At 39.9% G+C, this 26975-nt stretch overlaps 1 protein-coding gene across 2 annotated transcripts in view; it reads left to right on the forward strand.

The window, feature by feature from the left end:
• glra1 (glycine receptor alpha 1) overlaps window positions 1-26975 on the forward strand; it is a 114154-nt gene that overhangs the window by 20077 nt on the left and 67102 nt on the right. For both annotated transcript variants that reach the window (XM_016995732.2, XM_008116333.3), the window contains exon 2: window positions 13238-13368. In XM_016995732.2, coding sequence (XP_016851221.1) covers window positions 13238-13368 — 131 coding nt within the window. The remainder of the gene's footprint in view (window positions 1-13237; window positions 13369-26975) is intronic.

Consider the following 26975-nt stretch of genomic DNA (forward strand, 5'->3'; position numbering starts at 1 on the left):
TCAGGCCAGTGTCTCCTGATCTGACACAAGATCTCAACAAGACCCTGAAATTACCATTATTATTTATTTCCAATATTTTTTTCCAATATCCTCCTACTTTATCCATATAACAGTCTGGGTCGTCTTTTATTATGCAAATGTTCCTCACAGGTAATAAGTCCTAAACCATTGCTCCCTCTTTAAGTCAGTTCTTGACAGCCACAAAGGACAATCATTTCCATAACTGACAGAAGTTTATTTCTGTTTACTTCTGCTTTTTTCTTATTTCCTTTATCATAATGATGGATTACATCAAGACATTTTCCATTGCAAATTAGCAAGAAGTTTTCAGCCAAGCACAAGTTGTTCTCATGGTACAGTTTTTTGGTGTCTATTGAAGACTTCTATTGCATTTTTCCATCGCAGTTAGCAACCAATGCACCAAGCTTTTGATGACCACCTTTACCCACATCTTCTCCACAAAACACCACATCGTACTTATAGAGTAGTGGCTCTCAACCTGTGGATCCCCAAGTGTTTTGGCCCAGAAATCTCAGCCAGTTTAGCAGCTGATAAGATTTCTGGGAGTTGAAGGTCAAAACATCTGGGGACCCACAGGTTGAGAACTACTATTGTAGATGAAATGAGTACGTCAACCAGGGAAATCTGCTGAACCATTTGAGTAGAAAACTTAGGTGCCTCTTCTTATCCATAGAAAATACATATCCTGGCAATGTTGTCCATGGATGTTGCACTAACTGAGCTTTCATTTGGTTATCAGAAACAGTCTTGTTCATATAAAGTCCAAGGTCTAACAATGACACAGCTTTTTCTCTTTGCTCCTGTTCCATAGTTTCTTTGGAAGGACTTAGATTAGATGAATCAGTGGGAGACATCTCAGTTTCCACCTGCAATTAAGGTCAAATCCCCCCCCACACACACACACACACAAACACACACACACATCGTGAATTAGGCTTTGCCTGCCAGATATGGGTGGACCAACTTGGTCATTTTTGCTTCTCATATTCTTGGCAGGAGGATTTGATTAACCAGTTAAAATTCATGAGTAAACCAAGTTTTTTTGACCTGAGAAATTTCGGGGGTGGTTTCAACCCTTAAACCACCCCTTTGGCTACAGGCTTGGGCAACGGATTATCTTTTTTTTACCTCCTCTGAGGCCCCTTCTACACTGCCATACAATCCAGATTATCAAAGCAGATAATCCACATTATCTCTTTTAAATTGTATGAATCTACATTTCCAGTTCAAAGCAAATGATCTGGATTTTATATGGCATTGTAGAAGAGGCCTGAGGGGCTTTTGGATTTTTAAACAAGAGGGTTTAGCAAGGCACATCTGCCTTTTGGGGGGCCCATAGAACACTGCATTCCTTTGGTCCCAGAATATAGAGGAATTATTTTTTTAGCCTTTTCTCTCATCTAATACATATCCTTGGGTTGTGTTTTTTTTAAAAAAAAAAAAACCAACAACAACCCTGAAACTGTAAGATATTTGATTGTATGATTCCCCATAGTCTTTCCTATGGCTCGTGGTTAATGAGAAGGAATCAGTATATTGCATTTTCTGGCACTTCTCTGCTGAACTGGCAGGATTCTTTGGGCACCAACTCATTTGCTGTTTAATTGAATTTTTTTCCGCCCGGCTCATTTCCATGCAGAACCTCTTTTGGAATGCAGATTTATAGCCCGGTATTGATTCCCTCTTTTCCCATTTTCTCCTGAGCTTGCAAAGCACAGATACAGATTTTTAAACCAACTACAGCCATTTCCCCCAGATTGCTTAGGGGAAGATATTTGCTCTCTAATGTAACTGTGTCCTTATTACTTGGCGCACTCATGCATATGAGTGAGACAGGGGCTATCACTGTTTTAAGGGAATAGGAAATCCTTGTAACAAAGGAAGCTGTGTATGTACAGCTTCCACCATTCTGCAGGAGTGCCTACATCCTCAAATAGTCACTGAACCAAGGTTCAAGTATGGACCTCATCAAAAAGCTTTCAAGGCATTGGTGAGTTGCTTTTCAACTGTTTCAAAATCTTTCGCTTGTGTTGTTAGGCCCAGGTCATCAGCATATATAAAGCTCTTTGTGTGTGGTGGTTGTGGCTGATCGTTCGTGAAGATGTTAAATAAGGTCGGTGCAAGAACGCTGCCTTGGGGTAAACCATTCTTTTGCCTCCTCCATCTGCTTTTCTGGCCCTGAAACTCCACATAGAAGCTGCGGTTTTCTAAGAGGGTCTGGACAGTTTTTGTAAAGTCAAAGTCCCGGGTGATATGGTAGACTTTATGCAGCATTTTTCTATGTTGCACCGTGTCATAGGCTGCCGTAAGGTCCACAAAAACTGTTCCCGTGATGCAGCCTTTCTCGTAGTCTTCCTCGATATGTTCAGTCAGATGAAGAATTTGACCTGTACAGTTTTTCCCTGGTCTGAAACCTGCTTGTTGTGCAATAAGCTTGGGTTCGATAACAGGTCCTAGTCGATTTAATAGCATCCTCTCATAGACTTTATATAGATGACATAAGAGGGAGATTGGTCGATAGTTCCTGGCATTGGAGGCATCTTTACCAGGTTTTAAGATGGCAATTATCTTAGTTTTCCTCCATGCTCTGGGAATCTGTTTGTGTGCCAGGCATTGATTGTAGAATTTCAAAAGCCAGTTTTCAGCTTTGGCCCCCAAGTGTTTGATTTGCTCCATCATCAGGTCATCTAGGCCAGGTGCTTTACCAGTCTTACATCGCTTGATGGCTTCTCTGAGTTCTTTCAGGTTTAGAGGAGAAGACAACTGGTGGGTTTCAAGTTCTGGCACCCTGTTGATTTTCATCTTTATTCTGCTGTGGTTGGTTTTCCCATTCTGAATTAGCTGGTGAGCTATCTGATCTGGTGTCATGTTGGCGTGTCCAGGGTTGACCGGAGGGTCGCTATCCAGGCGTCTCAGCAATTGCCAGGCTTTTCGGCTACTCTTGGACATGTCCAGGTTCTCAAGCAGCTCTATCCAACGGTCTTTCTTAGCATTAGCTAAGGCTGTAGATAGTTTTTGGCCTGCTGCTATAGTCCCATCACTGTATGGGTTCTCTTGAAATAATCTGAGATATTCTTGTAGCTGATTTAGTGATTCTTCGTTTAGGCCTGGTAGGTAGCTTGTGCGACAGCCTCTAGGGATTGAGAGCCTTGAGGATCTTTTCACAGCTTCTACGAACAGGTCATAATTTTCTATAGAAGGTTCTATATCAGAAATAGCAGCTTCCAAGGTCTCTGTAAACTTTGTCCAGTTAGCTTTATTGAAGTTATATCTTCTGCGGAATGGGACGCTTTTCGGTCTTACAGCTGCATATGCTACGCAGCATATTGGTCAGTGTTGTGTGTTAGGTATTGGGTTTAATACCCTTTTGGTGCATTGGTGGCTTATGCTTTCCTTTACAAAAATCAGATCAGGGTTATAACCACACTTCCATCGGCCGCTATTAAATGATGGTGGTAATTTACTGTCATGAAGGAGGCTCATTCTACTATTGTCGGCCCACGTTAGAACTGCTTCGCCATTTCTATCATCTTCGTCATAGCCCCAGACACAGCTGTGGCTATTGAAATCTCCCACAACAAAATGGGCTTCATGATTGTGGCAACTGGTTGGGGGTGTAAAATAGAAATCAGCCCCAGGTGGTTTATAGAGTGATGATACGGTGCAACTACCTGTACAGGTCAAATTCTTCATCTGACTGAACATATCGAGGAAGGCTACGAGAAAGGCTGCATCACGGGAACAGTTTTTGTGGACCTTACGGCAGCCTATGACACGGTGCAACATAGAAAAATGCTGCATAAAGTCTACCATATCACCCGGGACTTTGACTTTACAAAAACTGTCCAGACCCTCTTAGAAAACCGCAGCTTCTATGTGGAGTTTCAGGGCCAGAAAAGCAGATGGAGGAGGCAAAAGAATGGTTTACCCCAAGGCAGCGTTCTTGCACCGACCTTATTTAACATCTTCACGAACGATCAGCCACAACCACCACACACAAAGAGCTTTATATATGCTGATGACCTGGGCCTAACAACACAAGCGAAAGATTTTGAAACAGTTGAAAAGCAACTCACCAATGCCTTGAAAGATCTCTCCAGCTACTACAAAGAGAACCACCTGAAGCCTAACCCTGCCAAGACACAAGTGTGTGCTTTCCACCTACGTAACCGCGAAGCCAACAGGAAACTGAAAGTTACTTGGGAAGGCCAAGAGCTCGAACACTGTTTCCATCCTAAATACCTTGGTGTCACCTTAGACCGAACACTAACATATAGGAAACACTGCATGAACACCAAGCACAAAGTAGCTGCACGCAATAACATCCTGCGGAAACTGACTGGCAGCTCATGGGGAGCAGACCCACAAGTAATAAGAACATCAGCCCTGGCCTTATCTTTCTCAACTGCAGAGTATGCCTGTCCTGTTTGGCACAAGTCTGCCCATGCAAAGCAGGTGGACATAGCACTGAATGAAACATGCAGAATCATCACGGGATGCCTTAAACCTACACCTGTTGATAAACTCCACAAGTTAGCTGGCATTGCCCCTCCTGACGTGCGACGGGAAGTTGCTGCTAACGGTGAGAGAGAAAAGGTCGAACATTGTGAAAGCCACCCACTGCATGGCTATCACCCTCCTCCCACCAGATTCAAATCAAGGAAGGGCTTCATGAGAACCACCACTCCTCTTGATGTTCCTCCAGCAACAGCAAGGGTGTCCCTCTGGGCAGCTAAACCTGGCAATTCTAACTGGATGGCCCCCCAAGAGGGTCTTCCTCCAGGGGCAAACCAAGAATGGGCAACTTGGAAGTCCCTGAACAGACTCAGAAGCGGAGTGGGCAGATCAAAAGACAACTTGGCAAGGTGGCACTACCTGGAGGAATCCTCCACCTTGTGTGACTGTGGAGCTGAACAAACAACTCAGCATATGTATGCTTGCCCACAATGCCCTGCCTCATGTACGGAGGAGGAGTTGTTTAAAGCTACAGACAATGCGGTTGCTGTTGCCCGCTTTTGGTCCAAAACTATTTAGTTGCTTGTGATTTCTTTCTTTTCTATTTTATTTCCATTATTTGAAATGTATTTGCTGTACCAATGCTTTTGACACGAAATAAATAAATCAAAAAGCTATTCTTACATTGTACACTAGGAAATACATGGCTCTTCTAGAGAATCTGCTTGGCAGAACGTATTCTAGATATAGGACCTTATGGTTACCAAAAATTAAAATTGATTTGAATGCACATAACAACAACAACAACAACAACAACAACAACGAGTATACTTTCTTAAGCAAACAATAAATGGACTCATTCCTGAGCTGAAGGCATTCTTTCTGAATGCTGGCAAACACAAATCCTGACATTATTTTCCTGATAATTTCTGGTCATAAATTCTTCCTTCTGGTGGCAGAAGAACATTTTTACTAGTGAAATGAAACAAAAGGAAATTTAATGGAGTATATGGAGAACAGACTCCATGCTGTCAATGTGGTTTGCAGAAAATTATTCCATTAATAATTTCCTGAAGGTCAAAGACAATATTCATGAATGTTAGGAGACTGGAATAGGAAGCCTTGCATTTAATGACTTGCCATGCCTACCATTGCAGATAGATTTGAGAGTTTTGCTGGTCGGCTTCTTTAAATGTCCTGTACATTCTACCTCTGAATGTATGGGGAATAATTGAACTATAGGTTGTTTAATCTGTTTTTCTTGATATGAAAATTGCTAGTAAAACAGGATTTCCTTTAAAATCAAGACAAGAGTTGATTTATTTTCTGTATAACAAATGGTATACAAACAGTACCTATTATTTACTGGCAGATACACTCCCATATACAATTTATCAACTAACTGTTTTTATTTTTTCTCTTCTTAAAATTAGAAATAAAGTGGTATCTCAGCCCCCTTCCACACTGCCCTTTATCTCAGTGGCAGTGGAAATTCATATAATCCAGTTTAAAACAGATAATCTGGGATATAGAGCAGCGTAGAAGGGACCTCAGTTATCTTTGGCCAAACTGTATTAGGCATTTTAAATGTTATGTGCATGTATGTATGACTGTGTTTTTAAATATGGCTGGAATTCTCTATGCAGTACATTGCTATCTAATCATAGCAGTTAGGTATATCGCTGTGCAGAGAATCCCAAACTTATTTTCCCATCCCCATTGACCAGTCATCAGCTGTCATGATCAAAGGGGACCTGTTCCACTGACACTCGGCATGTGGACGAATAATATTCCCACCCCCTCACACAAGCGATCTCCATTGTAGAAACAGAGTCCCCTTCTATACTGCCATATAAAATCCAGGTTACCTGGTTTGAACTGGATTATATGGCCATTTAGATTCATATAATCCAATTCAAAGCAGATAATGTGGCTTATCTGCTTTGATAATTTGGATTATATGGCAGTGTAGAAGGGGCCAGAGTCCCTCTCTCAAGCAATGTGAGATTGCTCTATGCAGAGAAGTGACCATATCAGTCAGTTGCTTCCAAAACCATAAATGAAAGGAATTCCATTGATCACAGCAGCTGCTGACTGATAAGTGAGGATTGTGGAACTTTCACAGTTCCTATGTATCCCCAAACAAGGGAATGTGAATATGAATGTGTAATTTGCCATTAAGCATGCATAACTTCCAAATAGGATCCCAGTTTGCATTTTATACCCACTTTGTATTTTTTAACTTTTTTAATATTTTTGTTGTACTTGCTATATATTCCTATTTTTATGTTCCATAAAACCTCCTTTAGTATTTCATTTGTTTATATATATATAAACATACAGTAGAGTCTCACTTATCCAACGTTCTGGATTATCCAACGCATTTTTGTAGTCAATGTTTTCAATACATCATGATATTTTGGTGCTAAATTCGTAAATACAGTAATTACTACATAGCATTACTGTGTATTGAACTACTTTTTCTGTCAAATTTGTTGTAAAACATGATGTTTTGGTGCTTAATTTGTAAAATCATAACCTATTTTGATGTTTAATAGGCTTTTTCTTAATCTCTCCTTATTATCCAACATATTCGCTTATTCAACATTCTGCCGGCCCATTTATGTTAGATAAGTGAGACTCTACTGTATGTATGTATATATACACACACACACACACACACACATATATATATACATATATATACACACACACAATTTATATTCAATTTTTCTCCAATATGGAACTCAGAGCAGTTTTTCTCAGGCCTAAGACATTTTTATAGGCTTCTGGGAGGGAAGCAGAATGTATATTCAAGGTGGAAGGAAGCTTTCCTTCTCTGCATCAATTTGATTTATTAATCCATGCTGATTTAGTGCTGTCCCATGTGTGAAACCAAAATCCTTTCCTTCCATCCGTCCATCCATCCTTCCCTCTCTTTGTTTTTATTATACGGCCATCTGAATGGGTGGTGGTTATAAAACACAACAATTTCAGCTCATTTCTTCTGTATGCAGTTCTTAAGGGAATGATGTCAAAGCATTTGCCAGCATGACTCATTCATGATCAGGCTCAAAGTTGCCTCCCATTCACACTGTACAGTTATAGCTGTTTGAAAGTGCCATAACTCCTTCCTATGAAAAATCTCACAAAACTACATTTCCCAGAATTCCATAGCATTCAACCATGTCAGTTAATGTGGTATCAAAGTTCTATAATTCTGCAGTGGGGATATAGCCCTAGAAATGCAAACAGTTTCCTCTAGGTCTAGACACTGACTCGCAAACCCCTCTCTGCCTCCCTGGCAGTAAAAAATGCAATTATTAATACCTCTATATTCTGAGGTGGCCAACTGTATTCCCTCCTCTCCTCTTGGGATGATAGATTTCTGGATTTCAGCCAAACATTTGATGAAATCCACCATGATATTTTGAGTTGAATAAATGGAAATACCATCAGATGGATCTATAATTGGTTGGAAACTATATTCAAAGAGTCACCATAAATGGTTGTACTTCAAACATGACCTGCGGGAAGTCTTGAATAGAATGCCAATACTCTTCAACATTTTTATCAATGAATTCAACAATGGGTAGAGGGAATCCTTATCAAGTCTGTAGGTTATACAAAACTTGTAAGGGTAGCTAACACATTGGAAGATAGGAACAGAATTCAAAAAGACCCTGATAAACTAGAAAAATTGGCTGAAACTAATAGAATGAAATTCAACAAGGACAAATGCAAATTTCTGTCTTGAGGTCACAAAATCCAAATACGCAACTAGTATAAAACACAGTAGTTGTGAGAAGGACCTTGGGTTTATTGTTGAATACAAGTAGAACCTGAACCAGCAAGGTTGCTGTAACAAAGAAAGCAAATAATACTTTTTGCACTAATATGAATTAATAGAATCTTAGTTCACGAGATAAATAATAGTCCCAGTATGTTCTGCATTTGCCAGGCCTGTTCTGGAGTACTGTGTTCTGTTCTGAGCATTTCAATTTAAGAAGGATATAGCAAGCTGGAGTGAATTCAGAGAAGGACAACAAGGACGATAAGCATGGAGAATAAAACATGATGAGGAAAGGTTTCAGAGAAGTCTGAAGGGCAACATGATTGTACAGTACTTTAAATATCTAAACTACTGTCACAGAAAGGAGGGTGCAGGCTTGTTCTCCACTTCCCCAGATATTAGGAGCAGGCCTAATGGCTTTAAGTTACAGGAGACTAGGTTTAGATTGAGCCTCAGAAGGAGCTTCTTGACAGAAAGAGAAGTGCTTCCCTATTACCTAGAGAAGCGGAGAAATCTCTTTCTCTAGATGTCTTCAAAGAAAGTCTGAACAACTAGCTGCTGGAGATGCTATTGCTGGAGCTCCTGCATTGAGTAGGAGGGCCCTTCCAACTCTGACTGTGTAATTGATGAGTCTATAGAGGAGACTGGGCCCAAAAGTTCATCAAGCAGACAGCAGCAATAATGGTAGTGGTGAAGAAGAGGAAGAGGAAATGTATGAGTGGGGTAAACGCTTTCTTGAGAACATCATACTTAAAGGCTTTCTAGAAATTGGGTCTGGCTCATACTTTTCAAATGCTCTCTAGCCAGCAAGAGTGATTATTTACACATCACCAAAGTAGGAAACAGTTCTGCATACACTGTGCATGTGATAATCTACAGGAAGTCCCAAAAAGATAGGTTCTGAAGGTCTGTTCATAAATTGACTATGTATGTAAATCGGAACAGGTACATTTTTAAGTGGAACCTCAGTCAAAAGGTTTTTAAGGCATAGGGAATAGTTACATCCCTGTGGTGTTTGTTTTGCTGTCTGTGCCCTTGTTCAGAAGACTTCACCTCACTTTCTGTCCCTGTGAGAATTGGATTTTGAGAATTTGTTGTGGAAACAAGTATTGGTGAGAAAGCTTCAGTGGAGACACCTTATTCCCATGATAACTTTCAGGAGTGAATTTCCCTTCTGAGGGGTAAATTTCCCTTCCCACCCACATTCTTAACTATGAGTTGTGTGTAAGTTGAATGTTTATAACTTGGGGACTGCCTGTATATGAACCAATAAATAATTTGAAATAATAGCAGTAATATATATAATCATGCAATATGCAAGCCAGCATGGCAAAGTGGTTTGAGCATACTGGATACCAGGTTTTGATTCCCCGCTGAGCCATGGAAGCCCACAGAAAGATCCTGGGCAAATTACATACTCTGAGCTCCAGAAAACCCTTAGCGTCTCTGTGCCGTCGCGCCTGGGGCTGTACTCTTAGTGAAAGAGGCATGGACGTGACATCTTTCCCCAGGGGATTGCTTCTTGCCCTCCTTTAGGGAAACTGGAACTCCCAAGGACCAAAACACTGTAGATAACTCAAAAACTGGGTTTATTGTTCACAAAGGGGGTAAAAGAAAATATACATTACAGTCTTTGATTGTTTAAGTCCATGAAGCTTGTCCAGATCCCTCTTTCTCTGGCTGTGAATGCCGGAGCAAACTCAGCCTCAGTCCAATGACCTATATCTGAAGACAAGAGTCTTCCTCTGTTGCCAAAGGACTGATGTGAAGGCACTTGAGACTCCTCAACGTTGTTCAGGTTGGCCCTGAACATGAAGTGTGAGTCCCAAGGGTAAGAACCTCAGAATTGGTGCTGAGAGGTAACTTTTGAAGGGCTTTTAGTGCCAAGTCTCTCTCTCTCACGTCCATCCGATAGAGAGCTTGCTGGTGGAATGAAAAGAGGAAACACTGTCCTACTCGGGGAAGAGGTGGAGCCAAACAGTTTTGCTGAGAGAGCAATATAACAGGTACAAACAACATTGATTGACAGATATAAATAACCAATACAACTACATTTACAGGGTAAGAGCAAAATCAGGCATGATACAACAATTCAAATCTTGCAACTTATAGTTTGACATATAGATGGCGCCACTCGCGCCGTCACAGTCTCCATAACTCAGAAACAACTTGAAGGCATGCAACAACAGCAACCACATAGCCAGCAGCCTGTTCAGCTTAGCATTGTCCAGGAACCCAGTGATGATAGGATAGCTACTTCTTCCAATTCTGTTTTTAAACTGGACTTAGGCTGAACAGCCTAAGCTATGTATTTGATCTCCTAACTATACCCTCCACTAGTCCATTAGTCTTGTCAGGCAGCTCAAGTAATGGGAACACACAGGTAGAAGATTAAATGATGCATCCATCCAGCCCAAGGAGATAATAGGAAGCTTCCTAGGGATTAGCAGGTAGCAGTACACCTTTCTGAGATGTGCTCAGAGGTTGGCACATTTTACCATAATAATGCATCACGAGAAATGATGATCGATGTATGCTTCTATTTGCCAGGAATGTATAGGGAGAAACAATTCAGCAGAGAGATGCAAAATCATCTGAAACATTTCCACAATAGGCTCTTTGTTAATGATTTATACAAGTCTCATGAAATTTTAGTTCGTCAATGCATTTCTTAGCTCTTCCACATTTAATCATAATGATGTGCTGTTCTCAGATAGGAAAAAAAGATGGTTCTCATTGATAAAGCACTAAGCTTTTCAAAGTTGAATCAGTGACTCAAGTGGGGGCACAAAAGAAATTCATGAAGATATTAGGTCTAGAGGTCAACTGGATTTCTTCATGCTCCACATGCTTCTAAAAGTGAGGGCATGACTTTTGATGCTTTGCTCCTGCCAGGACGCTTCTTTGGTTAAACTTGTCTCCTGAAGCTGAGAAATGTATGAGTCACCAGATGTTGTTGGACTGCAGATTTCTTCAGTAGTAGCTAGGACAGGCAATGCTGAAGGAGGATAGGAGTTTCAGTCCAATGATATTTAGAATACCCAGATCACATCATGTACAATGGAACAGAATAAACAAGTATCTGAAATTTACTGATTTCAGAAGATTTCAAGTATGAGTGCATTTAACATATTAACAATTAGTTAATTGGTTAGACTACTGTAATGCATTCTACATGGGGCTCCGCTTGAAAAGTGTTCAGAAGCTACAGCTAGTGCAAATGCAGCAACCATATTGGTGTCAGTTGTGCATTTTATAAAACATATAACACTAATCCAGCAAGAATGAGTTCTGAGCTTAATTCAAGATACAGGTGTTGACCTACAAAGCCCTAAATGAGTGGTTTTCAACCTGTCGGTCCCCCAGGTGTTTTGGCCTACAACTCCCAGAAATCCCAGCCAGTTTACCAGCTGTTAGGATTGCTGGGAGTTGAAGCCAAAACATCTGGGGACCCACAGGTTGAGAACCACTGCCCTAAATGGTTTTGGGTCAGAATATCTGAAAGATCTTTTCTTCCCATATGAGCCTAACTGAAATTTTCTCTGTAGCATCATCCAGGCTATGGAATTCCATAACCAAGGAAATTGGGTCTAATCTTTTTCAAGCTTCTGGCAACAGCCAAACTGTGCTGTTCTACATAGCCTTTAATACGTGAAATGGTTCTGTTTTAAAATGATATTTCTAAGTGAAAGACAGAATTATGAAGTGGTTTGAGCATTGGACTGCAACTCTGAGATCAGGCCTCAAATCTCTATTCAGCCATGAAAATCTACTGGATAACCTTGGGCAAGTCACTCTCTCTCAGCTTCAGAAAAAAGGAAAGGGCAAACACTCTGTAAACAAATCTGGCCATGAATGCTCTGTGATAGAGTCATCTTAAAGTTACCATAAATTGGAAATGACTTGAAAGCAAATAACAAATGGATAGCTGGGACACCTTTGCTTTATAATGGTTCAATGTATACAAACTTTGTTTCTTGCACAAATTAGTTTAAAATTGTATATAAAATTACTTTCAGGCTATGTGAATAAGATGCATATGAAACATTAATAAGTCACATCTCAAAGATATCTCATGTATGCAAAATCTGGGAGGGGATCAAAAATTCAAAACACTTTTGGCCCCAATCATTTCAAATTGCATTTTGGTATATTAAGTGTATCTTTAGTATTTAAAAAGTCTTTTAAAGTTTTTTTTTTTTTACTGTTTTCACTGCTTTTATTTGTTCGTCGCTGCATGATACCTTGTTGACTGGGAAGTGATATAGAAATAGTGTAAATAAATATTTAATGAGTAAACCTGCAGGGAGGATTGCTAACATTAAATCAGATCTCTATGGTTGTATGTTTCAACCTCAAACTAAAGACTTGGAGGTGCTTTGTTCGCAGCACGGCTGCCAAATTTCCTTACCAATGATGTAGGAAAATCCTCATTCCCTAAAGTCTCCCATGCTGTGCAGGAAATTTCATCTCAAGCTACCTATTCAAGCAAAGTGAAGCTTCCATAGCTCCCACACCCTACTGACTCTAGAAATGAAAATGTCAACATACTGCATGCTCTCTCTTCTGCTATTTGCCATGTAATTACATGGTAATTGATGCACCATAATAAAACCTAGATAATCTCAGAGTGTGTTTTCCCACTAGGATTGAATGCTAAAGTTCACATTTCTGATTTAACTGATACTCAGAGTCTGTACCTAAAATTAGCAGAGGGATTTTTTTCTCTATCATTTGGCTTGATCTTGGGTAGCATTTGGGATTCCGTGTTCAGGAATGTTTGGTCTGAGCAAACAAATTAGCAGAGACCAGCTTCAAGAAGAATCCACAGCAGTATTTGTCGGGGCTTCTAGCTGCAAAGAATTCTGATCCTAAACCATCACAACCAGAAGGCAAAAGGGGGAAAAATCGGCAAGAGAAGAAGGACTACTAATGAAATCTCTGTTTGCTTTCTTCTTTTCGGCTCAGCCTCGCCGCTTCCAAAGAAACTGGAGCAGCAGCCCGATCAGCTCCTAAACCAATGTCCCCTTCAGATTTCCTGGATAAACTGATGGGAAGGACATCAGGATACGATGCCAGAATCAGGCCCAATTTTAAAGGTATGTAGTGCACACTCTCATTCTTTTTCTTTCAGTTTTGTTTTGGGTCACAGCATTAATGTTGGGTTTCTTTTCATTCTATTTGCGGGACTACAAAAGCACAATTATCTTTCCTTTTAATAAATAACTGCCTTCTACTTTCCAGTTCTTCCTGTGAACTTATCTCATGATGTACACTAGAGCCACACATGGAGTGAGGGATAAGTGGTAGAATAAATTGTAGCAACTGAAACAATTAGAAATGTTGAATGTTCCTCTACATTTTTTAAAAAAATAGAAAACCTGAAAGTAAAAAAAAAAAAAAACAGCAAGTCAAGGAGAAGGAATATAGTCAAGTCTCTTCACTGTCATGCTAGTTTTCTACATGTAAGAAACGTTTTTTGTGTTTTTGTATTTCAGAATTTTGTTTTATTTGTGTGTGTGTGCTTCATCCTTCTATTCTAGCACCTTATTGCTAGCTCATTTTCTGCATATGTATATCCAGCAAAGTCTGTTTTTTGAAAGAGTTAAAGAGACTCCCAAAATAAGTTTGAGGAGAAAAAACATAAAATATCAAGAGTTGCTTTCTTGGAGGCAAATTGTTTCATACTTCTGTAAAATTATTTTTTTATTCAGAAATAGAGAAAAAGTTGAAAAAATAAATACAAGATAAACAGCTGTTGATATATATATATATATATATATATATATATAGAGAGAGAGAGAGAGAGAGAGAGAGAGAGAGAGAGAGAGAGAGAGAGAGAGAGAGGTGAGTAAACAACAAAACCACTGAACCAAATCACACCAAATTTGGCCACAAAAGACATAGTCATCCAATCTATGTCTTTCAAACAAAAAACCTAGAAAAATAAAGTCCAAATTAGAGGACGAGGAAGAGCCGTTTTCAACCCTGGCTGCTGGTCAGAAGGGTAGGCCCTGCCCCCTTTAGGCCCCGCTCACTTGGTCTCCTAGCAACCCACTCAGCCACAATGGTGCCGAGGGACAGCCAGGATTCAGTTAGGCCTCTTCCACACTGCCTATAAAATACAGATTATCTGATTTGAACTGGAATATATGGCAGTGTAAACTCAAGGCCCTATCGCTTCCACACAGTTGTATAACCCAGAATACCAAGGCAGATAATCCACAGTATCTGCTTTGAACTGGATCATCTTGAGTCCACACTGCCATATAATCCAGTTCAGTGTGGATTTTTTACAGCTGTGTAGAAGGGGCCTCATGTAATCCAGTTCTAAGCAGACAATATAGGGTTATAAATATAATATATAATAATTACTGTGTATAATAATACAGAACAATATAATCTCTAAAATCAGGACAGTAAATAAAAAGCAACACTCTGAAAACAGGGAAATTCCAGACAGAAAACAACCAGGGCCAGTGAACACCTCCCAACAAAGGATTCCCTCAAACAGGAAGCAGCCAGGCTTTGAAGCTGCAAGGCCATCAAATGCTAATCAAGGTGGCTAATTGCAGCATTCATGCCTGCTGCACCAAGACTATTAATTGCTATTCAACCTGGCCAACCAAGGATTCCGCAAGGTAGAAAGCGGCCAGGCTTGCAAGCAGCAAGGCTATTTGGTGCTGTTGATCCTGGCCAACCCAGATTTCCCCTAGATAGAAAACCCGCAGGCTTTGAAGCCACAAGGCTACTCTGTTCCATTCAACCTGGCCAATGAAGGATGCCCCTATGTAGAAAGCAGCCAGGTTTTTTAAGCTGCAAGACTATTCAGTGCAATTCAACCTGGTCAAACAATGATTCCCCTTCAAAGGAAGTAGCCACTGATTGAGGGTGCTACTCCAGCTTGCCAAACAAGGATTCCCCTAGGTATAATACAGTCAGGCATTGAATCTACAAGGCTATTCAGTGCAATTCAATCAGACCAACAAAGGATTAACCTTGTTAGAAGGTAGCTAGGCTTTGAAGCAGCGATACTACTCTGTACTATTGAAGCTGACCAACCAAAGATTCCCCTAGGTAGCAAGCAGCCAGGCTTTCATTGCAATTCTAGCAGCCCAAAAAAAACCATTCCCCTAGAACACAAGTACCCAGCCTTCTAAGCAGGAAGCCTATTCCTTTGTATTCCACCCCACCAAACAAGGATTCCCATAAAAAGAAAATGGCCAGGCTTTGAGGCTGCAAGGCTATTCACTGCTATTCCATCTGGCCAACAGCAATGTGTGGCCAGGCACAGATAGTAATATATAAAACTAAATCTACTATATCTAACATGACTATATCTAAACTGTCACCCTGACATAAAACTTATTTACACTATTAAACATATATTGGACACAGAACTACTAGATCTATTCTACAACTTCATTCTTGGGGTCTGTTGATTTTAACTCCTTGTTTTCCTACTCCCTTTAGAAAACACTATACATCTACACTTCTACATTTAATAACATTCATCTAGTTCATTAATCCTAAAGGGTCAAAGGGTAACCGAATTCCAGTCTTCATATTTATCAGGAAAATGTGAATTGGGCCATCTTGTTTAGAAATCTGAACCAAGTGAAAGTTTCCAGTCCTGCATGGGTTTTGTGATATATGCCCATATGTCTTTTAAACATCTACCTGCATGCATCTAGGGCCCCTTCCACACTATCCTATATCCCAGGATCTCATCCCAGATTACCTGCTTTAAACTTGATTATATGAGTTCCCCACTGCCTGAGATAAACAGATAATCTGGGAGCAGATCCTGAGATATAGGGGCAATGTGGAAGGGGCCTGGGATTACAGTATATATAGATGCTGTAAAAGCATGTGTAGACATATATTCTTCTTCCACCTTTTATATACATGATGGAACAACACCACACTAGTCAAAACATCTGTGGAGGATGAAACCTTTAGGGTAATGTCAACTTTATCCATGTCATCTCCCCTTCAACAAACCTGCTGGTTATATAATATGCTTTCATATCATATGGAAAAAAAATATCCTTTGACAACCATGCCATCAGCACTTACTCCATCAGCCTACATTTTGCCAGTGTAACTGTAATCTAGCCAAATGAGTAACTTTGTAGGGAAAGCCTGTTTATAACCCAGCATAAGATCCATTCTGAGTAAGCAACATATCTGTTGGGATGGCTGGCTCTAGCTGACCTTGTACCATCTGAATGTGCACTTTATTGCTGAGGCCTGTTGAGTCACACAAAAGGACAGCAGTGCATTGGGGGTGAAATGATTAGCACAAACCAATGGAAGACTTGGGGGAGGTAGAAGGCTGTGGAGCAGAAATAAAAGTTCCTATTTTCTCATGACTGTTCCTCACATCCAAATTTAGCTGATCGGCAGTAATGAGCCTTGAGCCATTGAGCTTCTGAACATCGACATAACCAAGAAGACATGCAATGTCGGGTGCTCCAGCTCCAAAAGAGCTGGGCTCTCACAGCTGCCACTTCCCTGGAGCCACTTAGCAGTTTATGAACAGAGCAGACATGGCTGTGACTCACACTGAACTGTCTCCTTGCATCTCACGGGAGTGTCGTGTGGACAGTGATGAACTGATGGCCAAACACTCACCTACATCCAGCTCAGCCATTCTCCTTGCAGTTCTCCATGGTGGTTCAGGAATATCCTTGCAGTTCTCCATGGTGGTTCAGGAATATCCTAGCTGTCATTTTAATTTAATTTCCACCCAGGGAAACCATGTGAAAATGTGTTTAGAGTAAACATTTAACTTCTTGCAGGAAACACATTGGGATATGCATCTACACTGTAGAATTAATGCAGTTTGACACTACTTGAGCTGCCGTGGATCAATGCTAAAAAACCCTGGATTTGTAGTTTGTTGAGGCACCAGTTCTCTTTGGCAGAGAAGGCTAACGACCTTGTAAAACTACAGTTCCCTAGATTCCATAACACTGAGCCATGTCAGTTCAAGTGGTGTCAAACTGCATTAATTCTACAGTGCAGTTACAGTCTGGGTGTCCTTGGGGAAGTCACACTACTAGGAAATTCTTATGCAAATTTGGGACAACTAGCCAAAGACAAAGAGTAGATTCTTGTTGAGTCACTGTTGTAGCATTAAAAAAGGGTTATGTTTTCTCTTTTCATTGATGGATAAAACATATCAATCATTTTTCATTCCATTTCCTTCACTTTACTTACTTCAGTGCAACAAGTCCCTTCCATTTTTGTTTTTATAACAGCAGCCATGCGGCATCAGTGGAAATTATTTTCCTCCTCTTTCTCTCTCCTCCTTCCCAGTCACTATTGCCAAGCAGGCTAATTTCTTTTTGTTTTTCTATTTTGTTGTTGTTGATATTTTCATATTTCCATGAAACTGCAGTAAAAATAAAAAATAAAAAACAACTGAACGGCACACTAGGATAGGGAAGGAGAGAGGCTGTGTGGAAGACAGATCACAGAACCATAAAAAGCAGCGTGGTTGTGCTCATACAACTTTTAGAGTGCTCTAAAAGGAATGTGTATCCATTCAGTGCACTAATGCCACTATGGCAAGACAACAGGTTGGTGTGATAAAGTCCTAAGAATGCACAATATAATGCATAGAAATATGTTGAAATTTCCTCCCACCTTTATTTTAAAAAAAAAAACAGAAATTGATGCAGAACAGGACAGAATTAGTTTGGACCTGGAAAAGAGTGTATATTATAAAAAGAGAAATCAACCCCTTTTCCAATCTGTAGCAATGAATGAGCATATGCATGTCAAGCTGGATCATCATGGCTGGACATCAGCATCACTTAGATTTGAAATGGCACCAAATAAATACCAATAACATTTTGTGCCCTCTTGATAGTTCTTTTTCTTGTACTGCCATTCCAGTTGTTCTTACAAACTCATGCAGATATGACCTTTCAGTGACATGGATCAAAAGATTTTCCCCGCTTTGTTTGTGTATTTTGTCACCTGGGTGCATTGTTCCAGTAGGTACCTCGCCTCCCCTTTGATATACTTAACTAATCTAGAGGTACACAACCATCAGAGAGCCTTTACCCTGCCACGATGTCATGCCCTCACATCAGTTGTACTCAAGGGTCAATACTGTAAGACCCCCGAGAGACTGTGACCCTGTGACTCTGGACACATAGAAACTACTGAACATGTGCTCCTCCAGTGCCTGTTTTACAGAAAAATTCAAACTAGTCTAATCTCATCATTGCTATATAAACACCCAGGGCACTCAGGACAATTTTACACCACTCTGTTGCTCACAGATACCAACTCTGTTATAACCTATCATGTTCCCAAGTTCTGTGTGGAAGCACTTCAAATTCGGCAGGTGATAACTGGTACTACAAATTAGCATTCTAACTTATCAGATAACTGTAACTATAGATGCATTTAATGCTTCTGCCCCCTAGTCTCATTGGCCTGTGTCTGACTGTACCCCTCCCTCCTTATGCTGTCTCATCTTTCCTGAATGTCCCTAAAAAAACCCCTCCAGATTTTCTTCCTGTTTCTTTTCTCTCTAGGTTTTTTCTTTTAGTCAGTATCTTGTATTTTAACTTTTTAATATACTTTTGTTTTTGTTTTTTTAGCTTTTAGCTTAGATTTTGATGATTTTATGCTTTTATCAGACTGTATTCTCCTTATGCCGGTCTATGACTGTAATAAAGAAAGATTTGATTTAGAGAAACAGGAAAATAAAGAGCTAAACTCTGAACTTTAAAGGCAACTAGATACTCATTAAGATTCATCATTGTACCTTTCCAAGCTCTGGCCGAATTCACATAAAGAATAAAATCTACAACAGCTATTTGAAAGGTTGTCATGAGGCCTTGGCAATTCCTTAAAAAGACAGTAATCATAGCTTACTGTAACATGGAGATAAACCTACAGTCATTTTACCTGGATAATTTTTAATCAGTGATAGGCAACAACTGGATTGATTTTATGTCTGGACATCGCAGATGGCCAATCTGTAATACCAAAAAAGAAGAAGAAAGTATGCATAGCCTATGCTTTTAGAAGAAAATTTAGAATACTTGTTATCATTATTTAAAGAGAAATAAAACAATAAAAAGAACATGTGAAAAGGATCTTGGAGTCTTAGTAGACAATAAGGGGAACATGAGCCAGGAATGTAATGCAGCAGCTTAAAAATGAAATTTTAGGCTGTATCAAACGGAGTATAGGATCTAGATCAGACATGGACAAATTTTGGTCCTCCAGGTGTTTTGGACTTCAACTCCCAGACATCCCAGCCAGTTTACTGGCTGTTAGGAATTTTGTGAGTTGAAGTCCAAAACTCCTGGAGGGCCAAAGTCTGTCCATGCCTGATCTAGCTCAAGAGAAGTCTTGGTGCCCCTCTAATGATACAAGTAATTATACCGAAACAAACTACAAGGTGCTGTGAGAAAGTGACCATGCCTTCCTTTAGATGAACACTTCTCACACAATTATGCTAGGTAAGGTACTTTTTGGAAAGAGGGGGCCAATAAATTGTACACAAATAAAATGCAAAGAGCAGTAGTTTTTAGTGTTCTTAATGCAACTGGAAACAGCAACACAGTGTTTCTGTGTTCTCTGCCCAACCTATAGGATAAAACCTCATTCTCACAGTTCTACCCCACCATTCATTTCCAGCAGGGCATTTCATTTCTCTTCAGCTCCAAATCAGACTTCCATTTTCCTTTTCCATCTCCACATTAATATGGCTACAGGATATGTTCAGTCTTCACTGGGCTGTTTGAGGAAAATACACCCAACCTTTCTTGATTTTGGTACTTCCTAGCTTATTGATGTATGTGTGCATGCTGTGGAGCTTCATGTTGCCTGTTGACTTATGGTGACCCCATGAATTTCATATGCTTTCCTTAGGCAAGGAATATTTAGAAGTACCTTTGCCAGTTCCTTCCTCTGAAATATAGCCTGCAGCACCTGGTATTCATTAGCAATTTCCCGACTAAGTAATAACCAGAGGTTACTCTGCTTAGCTTCCACAATTGGACAGGATCTGGTGCTTTTCGATATCTTGCTTTTATTTCCCATTGAAGCTATTTTGTCTGTAGTCCTGTTGGCATTGGGAATTGATGGATTAGCATATATCTGCTCAACTTCAGTTTTGCACATCTTCATTTACAAGGCTGCTCCATCCTATTTTGGCCTCAAGCTGCAGAGGTTATTTATTTATTTATTTATTTATTTCTATTGCACTTTTCTCCCAGATCAGGATGGAAACAACATATAAACAAAAAAATCACAAACCATAAAAAACATAGTCGTTGCAGAAAAACAACAGGAAAAACTCAGCCGCTACCAGGACCTCAAGCTTGAACTCCAAAGACTCTGGCAGAAACCAGTGCAGGTGGTCCCGGTGGTGATGGGCACACTGGGTGCCGTGCCAAAAGATCTCAGCCGGCATTTGGAAACAATAGACATTGACAAAATTACGATCTGCCAACTGCAAAAGGCCACCCTGCTGGGATCTGCACGCATCATCCGAAAATACATCACACAGTCCTAGACACTTGGGAAGTGTTCGACTTGTGGTTTTGTGAAACGAAATCCAGCATGTCTATCTTGTTTGCTGTGTCATACAACGTTGTTGTGTCAATAATAATTTTATTCTTGTACCCCGCCTCTATCTCCCCGCAGGGACTCAGGGCGGCTTACAAATACAAAACAAGTATACATATATAAAACATCAAATACTGAAAACGCACAAATGAAAAATTAAAACATACGATTAAAATCAACCATTAATAAGACAAAGTTAAAACGCAGCAATAAAACATAAGGATGGGCTGATCAAAGTGCACTAAGTGAGATTTGTAAACTTAGAGGGAGTTAAAAGTGCTATAAGAACGTGGGGGAGAACCCAAAAGAGAGTTGAACCCTGAGGCTATATAAAGAAATTATATTTTATCTAATAAAAATTATAAAACCCGCATGAGTTATCCCACACAAACATACATAGCAACCCTTCCTCAAAATACACCTAAATATTAATTTCTAAAGGAAACAAACATAATACCCCTTTTGTATATGCTGTGTCTTAAAATGTGTGTGTGTGTGTGTGTGTGTGTGTGTGTGTGTGTGTGTGTGTGTGTGTGTCATTTAAAAAACATGAACCATGTCCTAAAATTTGTGGAAGTGTCAAATCTAAAAGATATTAGTAAGTATATGCTCTAATAAAATAGCCTTGGTTCTCATAAATCAAAGAAATGAAAATCTGGCCCCAGTTCATTTCAAACATGCAGACTGAGCAAACCCCTTGAGCGTCCTTAATTTACACTCGCCACCTGAGTTCTCTTATTTGAGAGAGAGACTCTGATGTGTGAAATGTTTTATAATCCTTGCCCCCACTTTCCCCAGAGACAGGTGAGACATGCTGCAGATGGGGGACTGAACCTGAGACATGGAGTCTCATCCAGGGCCAGTCAACAGTTCTCCTGAAGTTCAAATGCCTTCCTCCCAACAGTGCAGTTTTCATTGGCTTTGTAACTATCTTCAATAAACCACAATTAAATTTGGTATCCAACTATAGAGAAGGTTTCAGTTACCAAGAGAGGATTAAATCAATATAGGGTTAAAAGAAATACACCACAGGAACATCTTTCCATCTCAGCATGCACGTATACACAAAAGAAATGAAACTTTAATATTTAATGAAATATATACATTACCCTCCTGCTGAAGGCAGTCATATTGTAATTTTATTCAATATAATTTAATTTCAGATTTATTTCAATGAACTACACCTCCCCCGTGGGGGCAGTTTTTTGGCATAGTCTGTCACGCATAAATCAGTATCCAATTTATATGAAAGTCACACCAGCAGCTTTGCAGAGTTCGGGTTGTAGCTCTCCAAGCCCATCATTTAAATGAACCAGCAATAAATAACATAGGCATTTTAATGGTTTAGATGGAAATGAAACTAAGACCATGGCTATACAGGGTCAGTCTCTCACTTTCTTCCTCTGCACTTTATTCCTCTGCCCCAAAGCATCTTAGAATATCACATTGCATTTTAGTTCTAGTGGTCCCTCCAGGCCATCCTCTCCTCCATCCCAGTGGTCTTTTTTTTTCTCTTTCTTTGCAGATTCATGTTATTTGAGTGATTATATTCCTTCTGCTTATGTGATTGTTTTAGTCAATTGTTATGTTTTGTTTTTGTTTCTAATTCTTATAGCGTTTTATAGTGTTTTCAGTGTTTTATTGTACAATGTTTTATGCTGATTTTATATTGGAAACCGCCCTGAGTCCCTTTCGGGAGAGAGGGCGGTATACAAATAAACTTTTACTTACTTACTTACTTTCTGTTAGTTAAAACTAAAAGCAAGAGATCTTCTGAGACAAAGACACAATATCCATACTTTAAATGTTTGTTGTGAACCAAGACAAAAAGTTTGAAGTGAGGATAGGAAAGCGACTAAGGGAGTGCTACTCATATGTTGTTGCGACACAGCCATATTGATTCTCCCATAAGGCTGAAAAAAATTCCCCACAAGGTAGTCCAATATTTTTCCTGTGCTGGAATCAAAGCTTGGAAAGTTACTTTTATAAGGTAGTGTTATAGCTAATAGAAAGATGTTAAGCATATGTTTATATGCTTAAACATATAATTCAACTTCATTTCTGGGTTGTTGTATGTCTTTCGGGCTGTGTGGCCATATTCCAGAAGTATTCTCTCCTGACGTTTCGCCCACATCTATGGCAGGCATCCTCAGAGGTTGTGAGGTATTTCTATTCATTTCTATTAGAATGGAGAAAAACTAAACCATACCAATATAAACTTGCCGTTTGAATTAAAACCCTGGCTAGAAGGACACTGAAAAATTATATACATCATTTTGCATCGGAGACTAAAGTAGTAGGAAGCAGCTTGATGAATTTCTGAATCACGGATGTTAAGTTGTTGAGGTATTAACATGTACTGTTCATGCAATGAGTCTCTCTTTCCAATACTTGCATAAATTTATTTATTTATATACAGTATTTATATTCCGCCCTTCTCACCCCGAAGGGGACTCAGGGCGGATCACATTGTACACATATAAGGCAAACATTCAATGCCTTAACATAGAACAGAGAAAGAGACAGACGCAGAGGCAATTTAAACCTTCTCCAGCTTCCAGCTTCCTGAGGGTATGTTTGATTCTGGCCACAGGGGGAGCAGCTGCTTCATCATCCACTGTGACGGCAACTTCCTCATTCCAACAGCGGCTGGATGATTTTTATGGTGTCGTAAATTAGCCTCCCCACATATAAGTGGTACCTAAATTTCCTACTTGATAGATGCAACTATCTTTCGGGTTGCTTAGGTCAACAACGACCAGGGGCTATTTTTTATTTTAATTGTTGGGTGCTCACCCCGACACGGGCTGGCCTCGAACTCATGATCTCTTGGTCAGAGTGATTTATTGCAGCTGGCTGCTAACCAGCCTGCGCCACAGCTATCGAGTACCCTTTGTTTAATGAATCTACTATAATCTCTCTCCCCCAAAATTATATTATCCTCAGCAATATATTATTATTATTATTATTATTATTATTATTATTATTATTATTATTGTCACAACGACATAGTCTGACACAGCAAACAAGATAGATATGCTGGATTTCGTATCACAAAATCACAAGTCGAACACTTCCCAAGTGTTTAGGACTGTGTGATGTATTTTCGGATGATGTGCGCAGATCCCAGTAGAGTGGCCTTTGCAGTTGGCAGATCGTAATTTTGTCAATGTCTATTGTTTCCAAATGCCGGCTGAGATCTTTTGGCACAGCACCCAATGTGCCGATCACCACCAGGACCACCTGTACTGGTTTCTGCCAGAGTCTTTGAAGTTCGATCTTGAGGTCCTGATAGCGGCTGAGTTTTTCCTGTTGTTTTTCATCAATTTGACTGTCACCTGGAATTGCCACATCAATAATCCAAACGTTTTTCTTTTCCACAACTGTGTTGTCTAGTGTGTTGTGTTCCAGAACTTTGTAAGTCTGGATTCGAAAATCCCACAGTATCTTTGCGTGTTCATTTTCCACAACCTTTGCAGGTTTGTGATCCCACCAGTTCTTTACTGCAGGGAGGTGGTACTTGAGGCATAAGTTCCAATGAATCATTTGGGCCACATAGTTGTGCCTCTGTTTGTAGTCTGTGTGATTTTCTTACAGCAGCTGAGGATATGGTGATGATAATGATGATGATGATGATGATGATGATGATGATGATTATTAGTTACCCACCTCTCATAATGGCTTGAGGAACGTTACAAAAAAGTAAAAAAATCAACATAAAATACATATATCAAAACACTTCATTATAAAAAAAATACAGGTACAAAGATCAACATATGGCAGCAATAGAATACACATCAAAAACTCATGATTCAAAGTTGACTGGGTAGGCCTGCCAGAAGAGATGGGTCTTCGGTTGGTCTCAAATTCTGTCAGCTCATTTAGCTGTTGGAGCTCTTCCGGCAGATCATTCCACAATCTCGCAGTGAACGATGAAAAGGTCCTCTGAGTGACAGTTCCCAGTTGGATTCTCGCTGGTTGGAGTAAGCATCTACCAGAGGCCCTAAATGTCCAACAGGGCAGATTGCGCAGATGAAGGCAATCCTGTAGGTAACCTAGAATCAAACCATGTAGGACTTTAAAGGTTAAAACTAACACTTAGGTCTGACTGAGGTCTAAATGCAAAAGTAGTTTGCAGTTCATTAACTCAGAAGAATCTTACTCTTCCCAGTAGGTTAGGCAAAAGCAAACTGCTACATTTCTCCCTCTGCCTCCACTTGTTAGTTCTTGCCATATTAACTGCATTCCGACACTGCTCGACTACACAGTTTACATCTGTGAAATGTTGAAGAGTCTTTAAACATTCAAGCAGTTTTGAAACTTTGAAAGAGTACTGAAACAGTAGGGAGGTATTTAAAAACTTTTTAAATATGGGCAAGATCATGAGGCCATGTGAGCTATCCTTTCCATCAAAATGCTCCCCCATACAAGTCCACATATTCAGAAAGTGTCAAAAGAGGCTTGCATGTACCAGAGTAAGTAAGTAAGTAAGTAAGTGTTTCTTCAAGCAAGGAGGCATTTGGACCCAATCAAAGTCCCTCTTCCATGGAGGAGCCTGTCGTGTATACATTCATAAGCATTTGAAATTACTTCTCATTCTGGCCAGAACTGCCAATAATTGAAGACATAGCCATTGGGCTTATTAGTAGTGAGAAAGGAACAAAGCTATCCCTATAGCTCTCCACTTGCACATATTCTTTCCATGACATCTGAATGCTCGCAGCTGATCACAAGTCCTTTCACACTGTACAGCTTAGAGCTCTATAATTCCATTTTAAGTTACATGGTACCATCCTATGGAATCCTGGAACCTGCAGTTCAGGCCATGGCCTTTAGAACTATCGAGCAGAGAGCTCTAGGGCCTCACCAAACTAAAGAAAGGAATTGTTAACTGCTGTGGAAATGACCAACCAGGTCTGATAATGCAGTGCCAGGCTTATAGCTGCCAACCAGAACAGCTGTTGTAACTCGAAGTCTCTACTCTTCATGAAAAGAAATTGATATTTTAAAGAAATCAAATTAGATTGAGGAAAGATGGCAGTATGGGACTGTCTGGCAGGAATTTGGGAGTTCTTCTAAATGAGTCAGAGAGACAATCAAATTGAGTAAGCACATAGAAATGGGGTCAAGGACGGGGGGGGGGGGGGTCAAGACTTTTATTGACCTACATGTGGGCCAAAACTAGCCACAGAAAGATCCACTGAATTAATAGTTAAATAGTGAGCTCACAAAATGGTCACCAAATAGTGAGAACACCACATCAAATCTTCTTGATTTAATGGGTCTGTTCTAGTTGGAACATTTAATAGGATTCAACCCACTGATATAACAAAAGAAATCACATGCACAAAGTGAATGCTATGAACCATATATAATGTTTTTCATGTACACAGAACTAACCTAAGTAAAGATTATGGCTTTTCAGTTTCGGTGACCTAGACCAGCAAACCAATGAGAGCTTAATGCTTGTTGTGCCCCAGGAAGACCCTTGCTGTTTACCCTAGTTAAGCCCTTTTTAGTTAGAGGGATTAATATTTTATGTACAGTTTCTGGGAGTCAGTCTAGACCACCTCTTTGCATTTGAAACGTCCTTTGCTCTTCCCCTTTAAGAACCCCCTCAGGGCGGAGCCTCTGGCAAGGCACTTTTGCTTCTTGGAAGAGTCAGCCTTTTCATGACTGGAAGGTGAAGAGAGAGGAAGGCTGGAAGGTCTGCAAATAGCACTTCCAGACAGAGCTGTATTGAAGTCCAGTCAAGTTAATTATTGAAACCATCTTAGAGACAGTTGAACATCATACAAGAAAGAGATAATAAGAAGAAATAAAAATTCAAGAGCCTCGGTTCAGCCAGAACTGTGTATATCTCTCAAAGACTTGACATCTCCCCATAAAAACTTTGTAGTGAGACTCAGGAGAAGAGAAAGTCTAAAATTCTTGTCAGTTAATAAATTATTGTTTTATTCAACAATATAGTCTCTGATCTGTTCCCTGCACAGCCACTTCACCTTCCAAGTAATTAAGACAGTATAGGGGCAGAACAATTCTTTCCTATAGCTTAAGCAAATCCTATCACATTGCCAGTATTTCCCAAAGGTAAAAAGGACAA

Source organism: Anolis carolinensis, chromosome 2, assembly GCF_035594765.1.
Source record: "Anolis carolinensis isolate JA03-04 chromosome 2, rAnoCar3.1.pri, whole genome shotgun sequence".
NCBI lineage: Eukaryota > Metazoa > Chordata > Lepidosauria > Squamata > Dactyloidae > Anolis > Anolis carolinensis.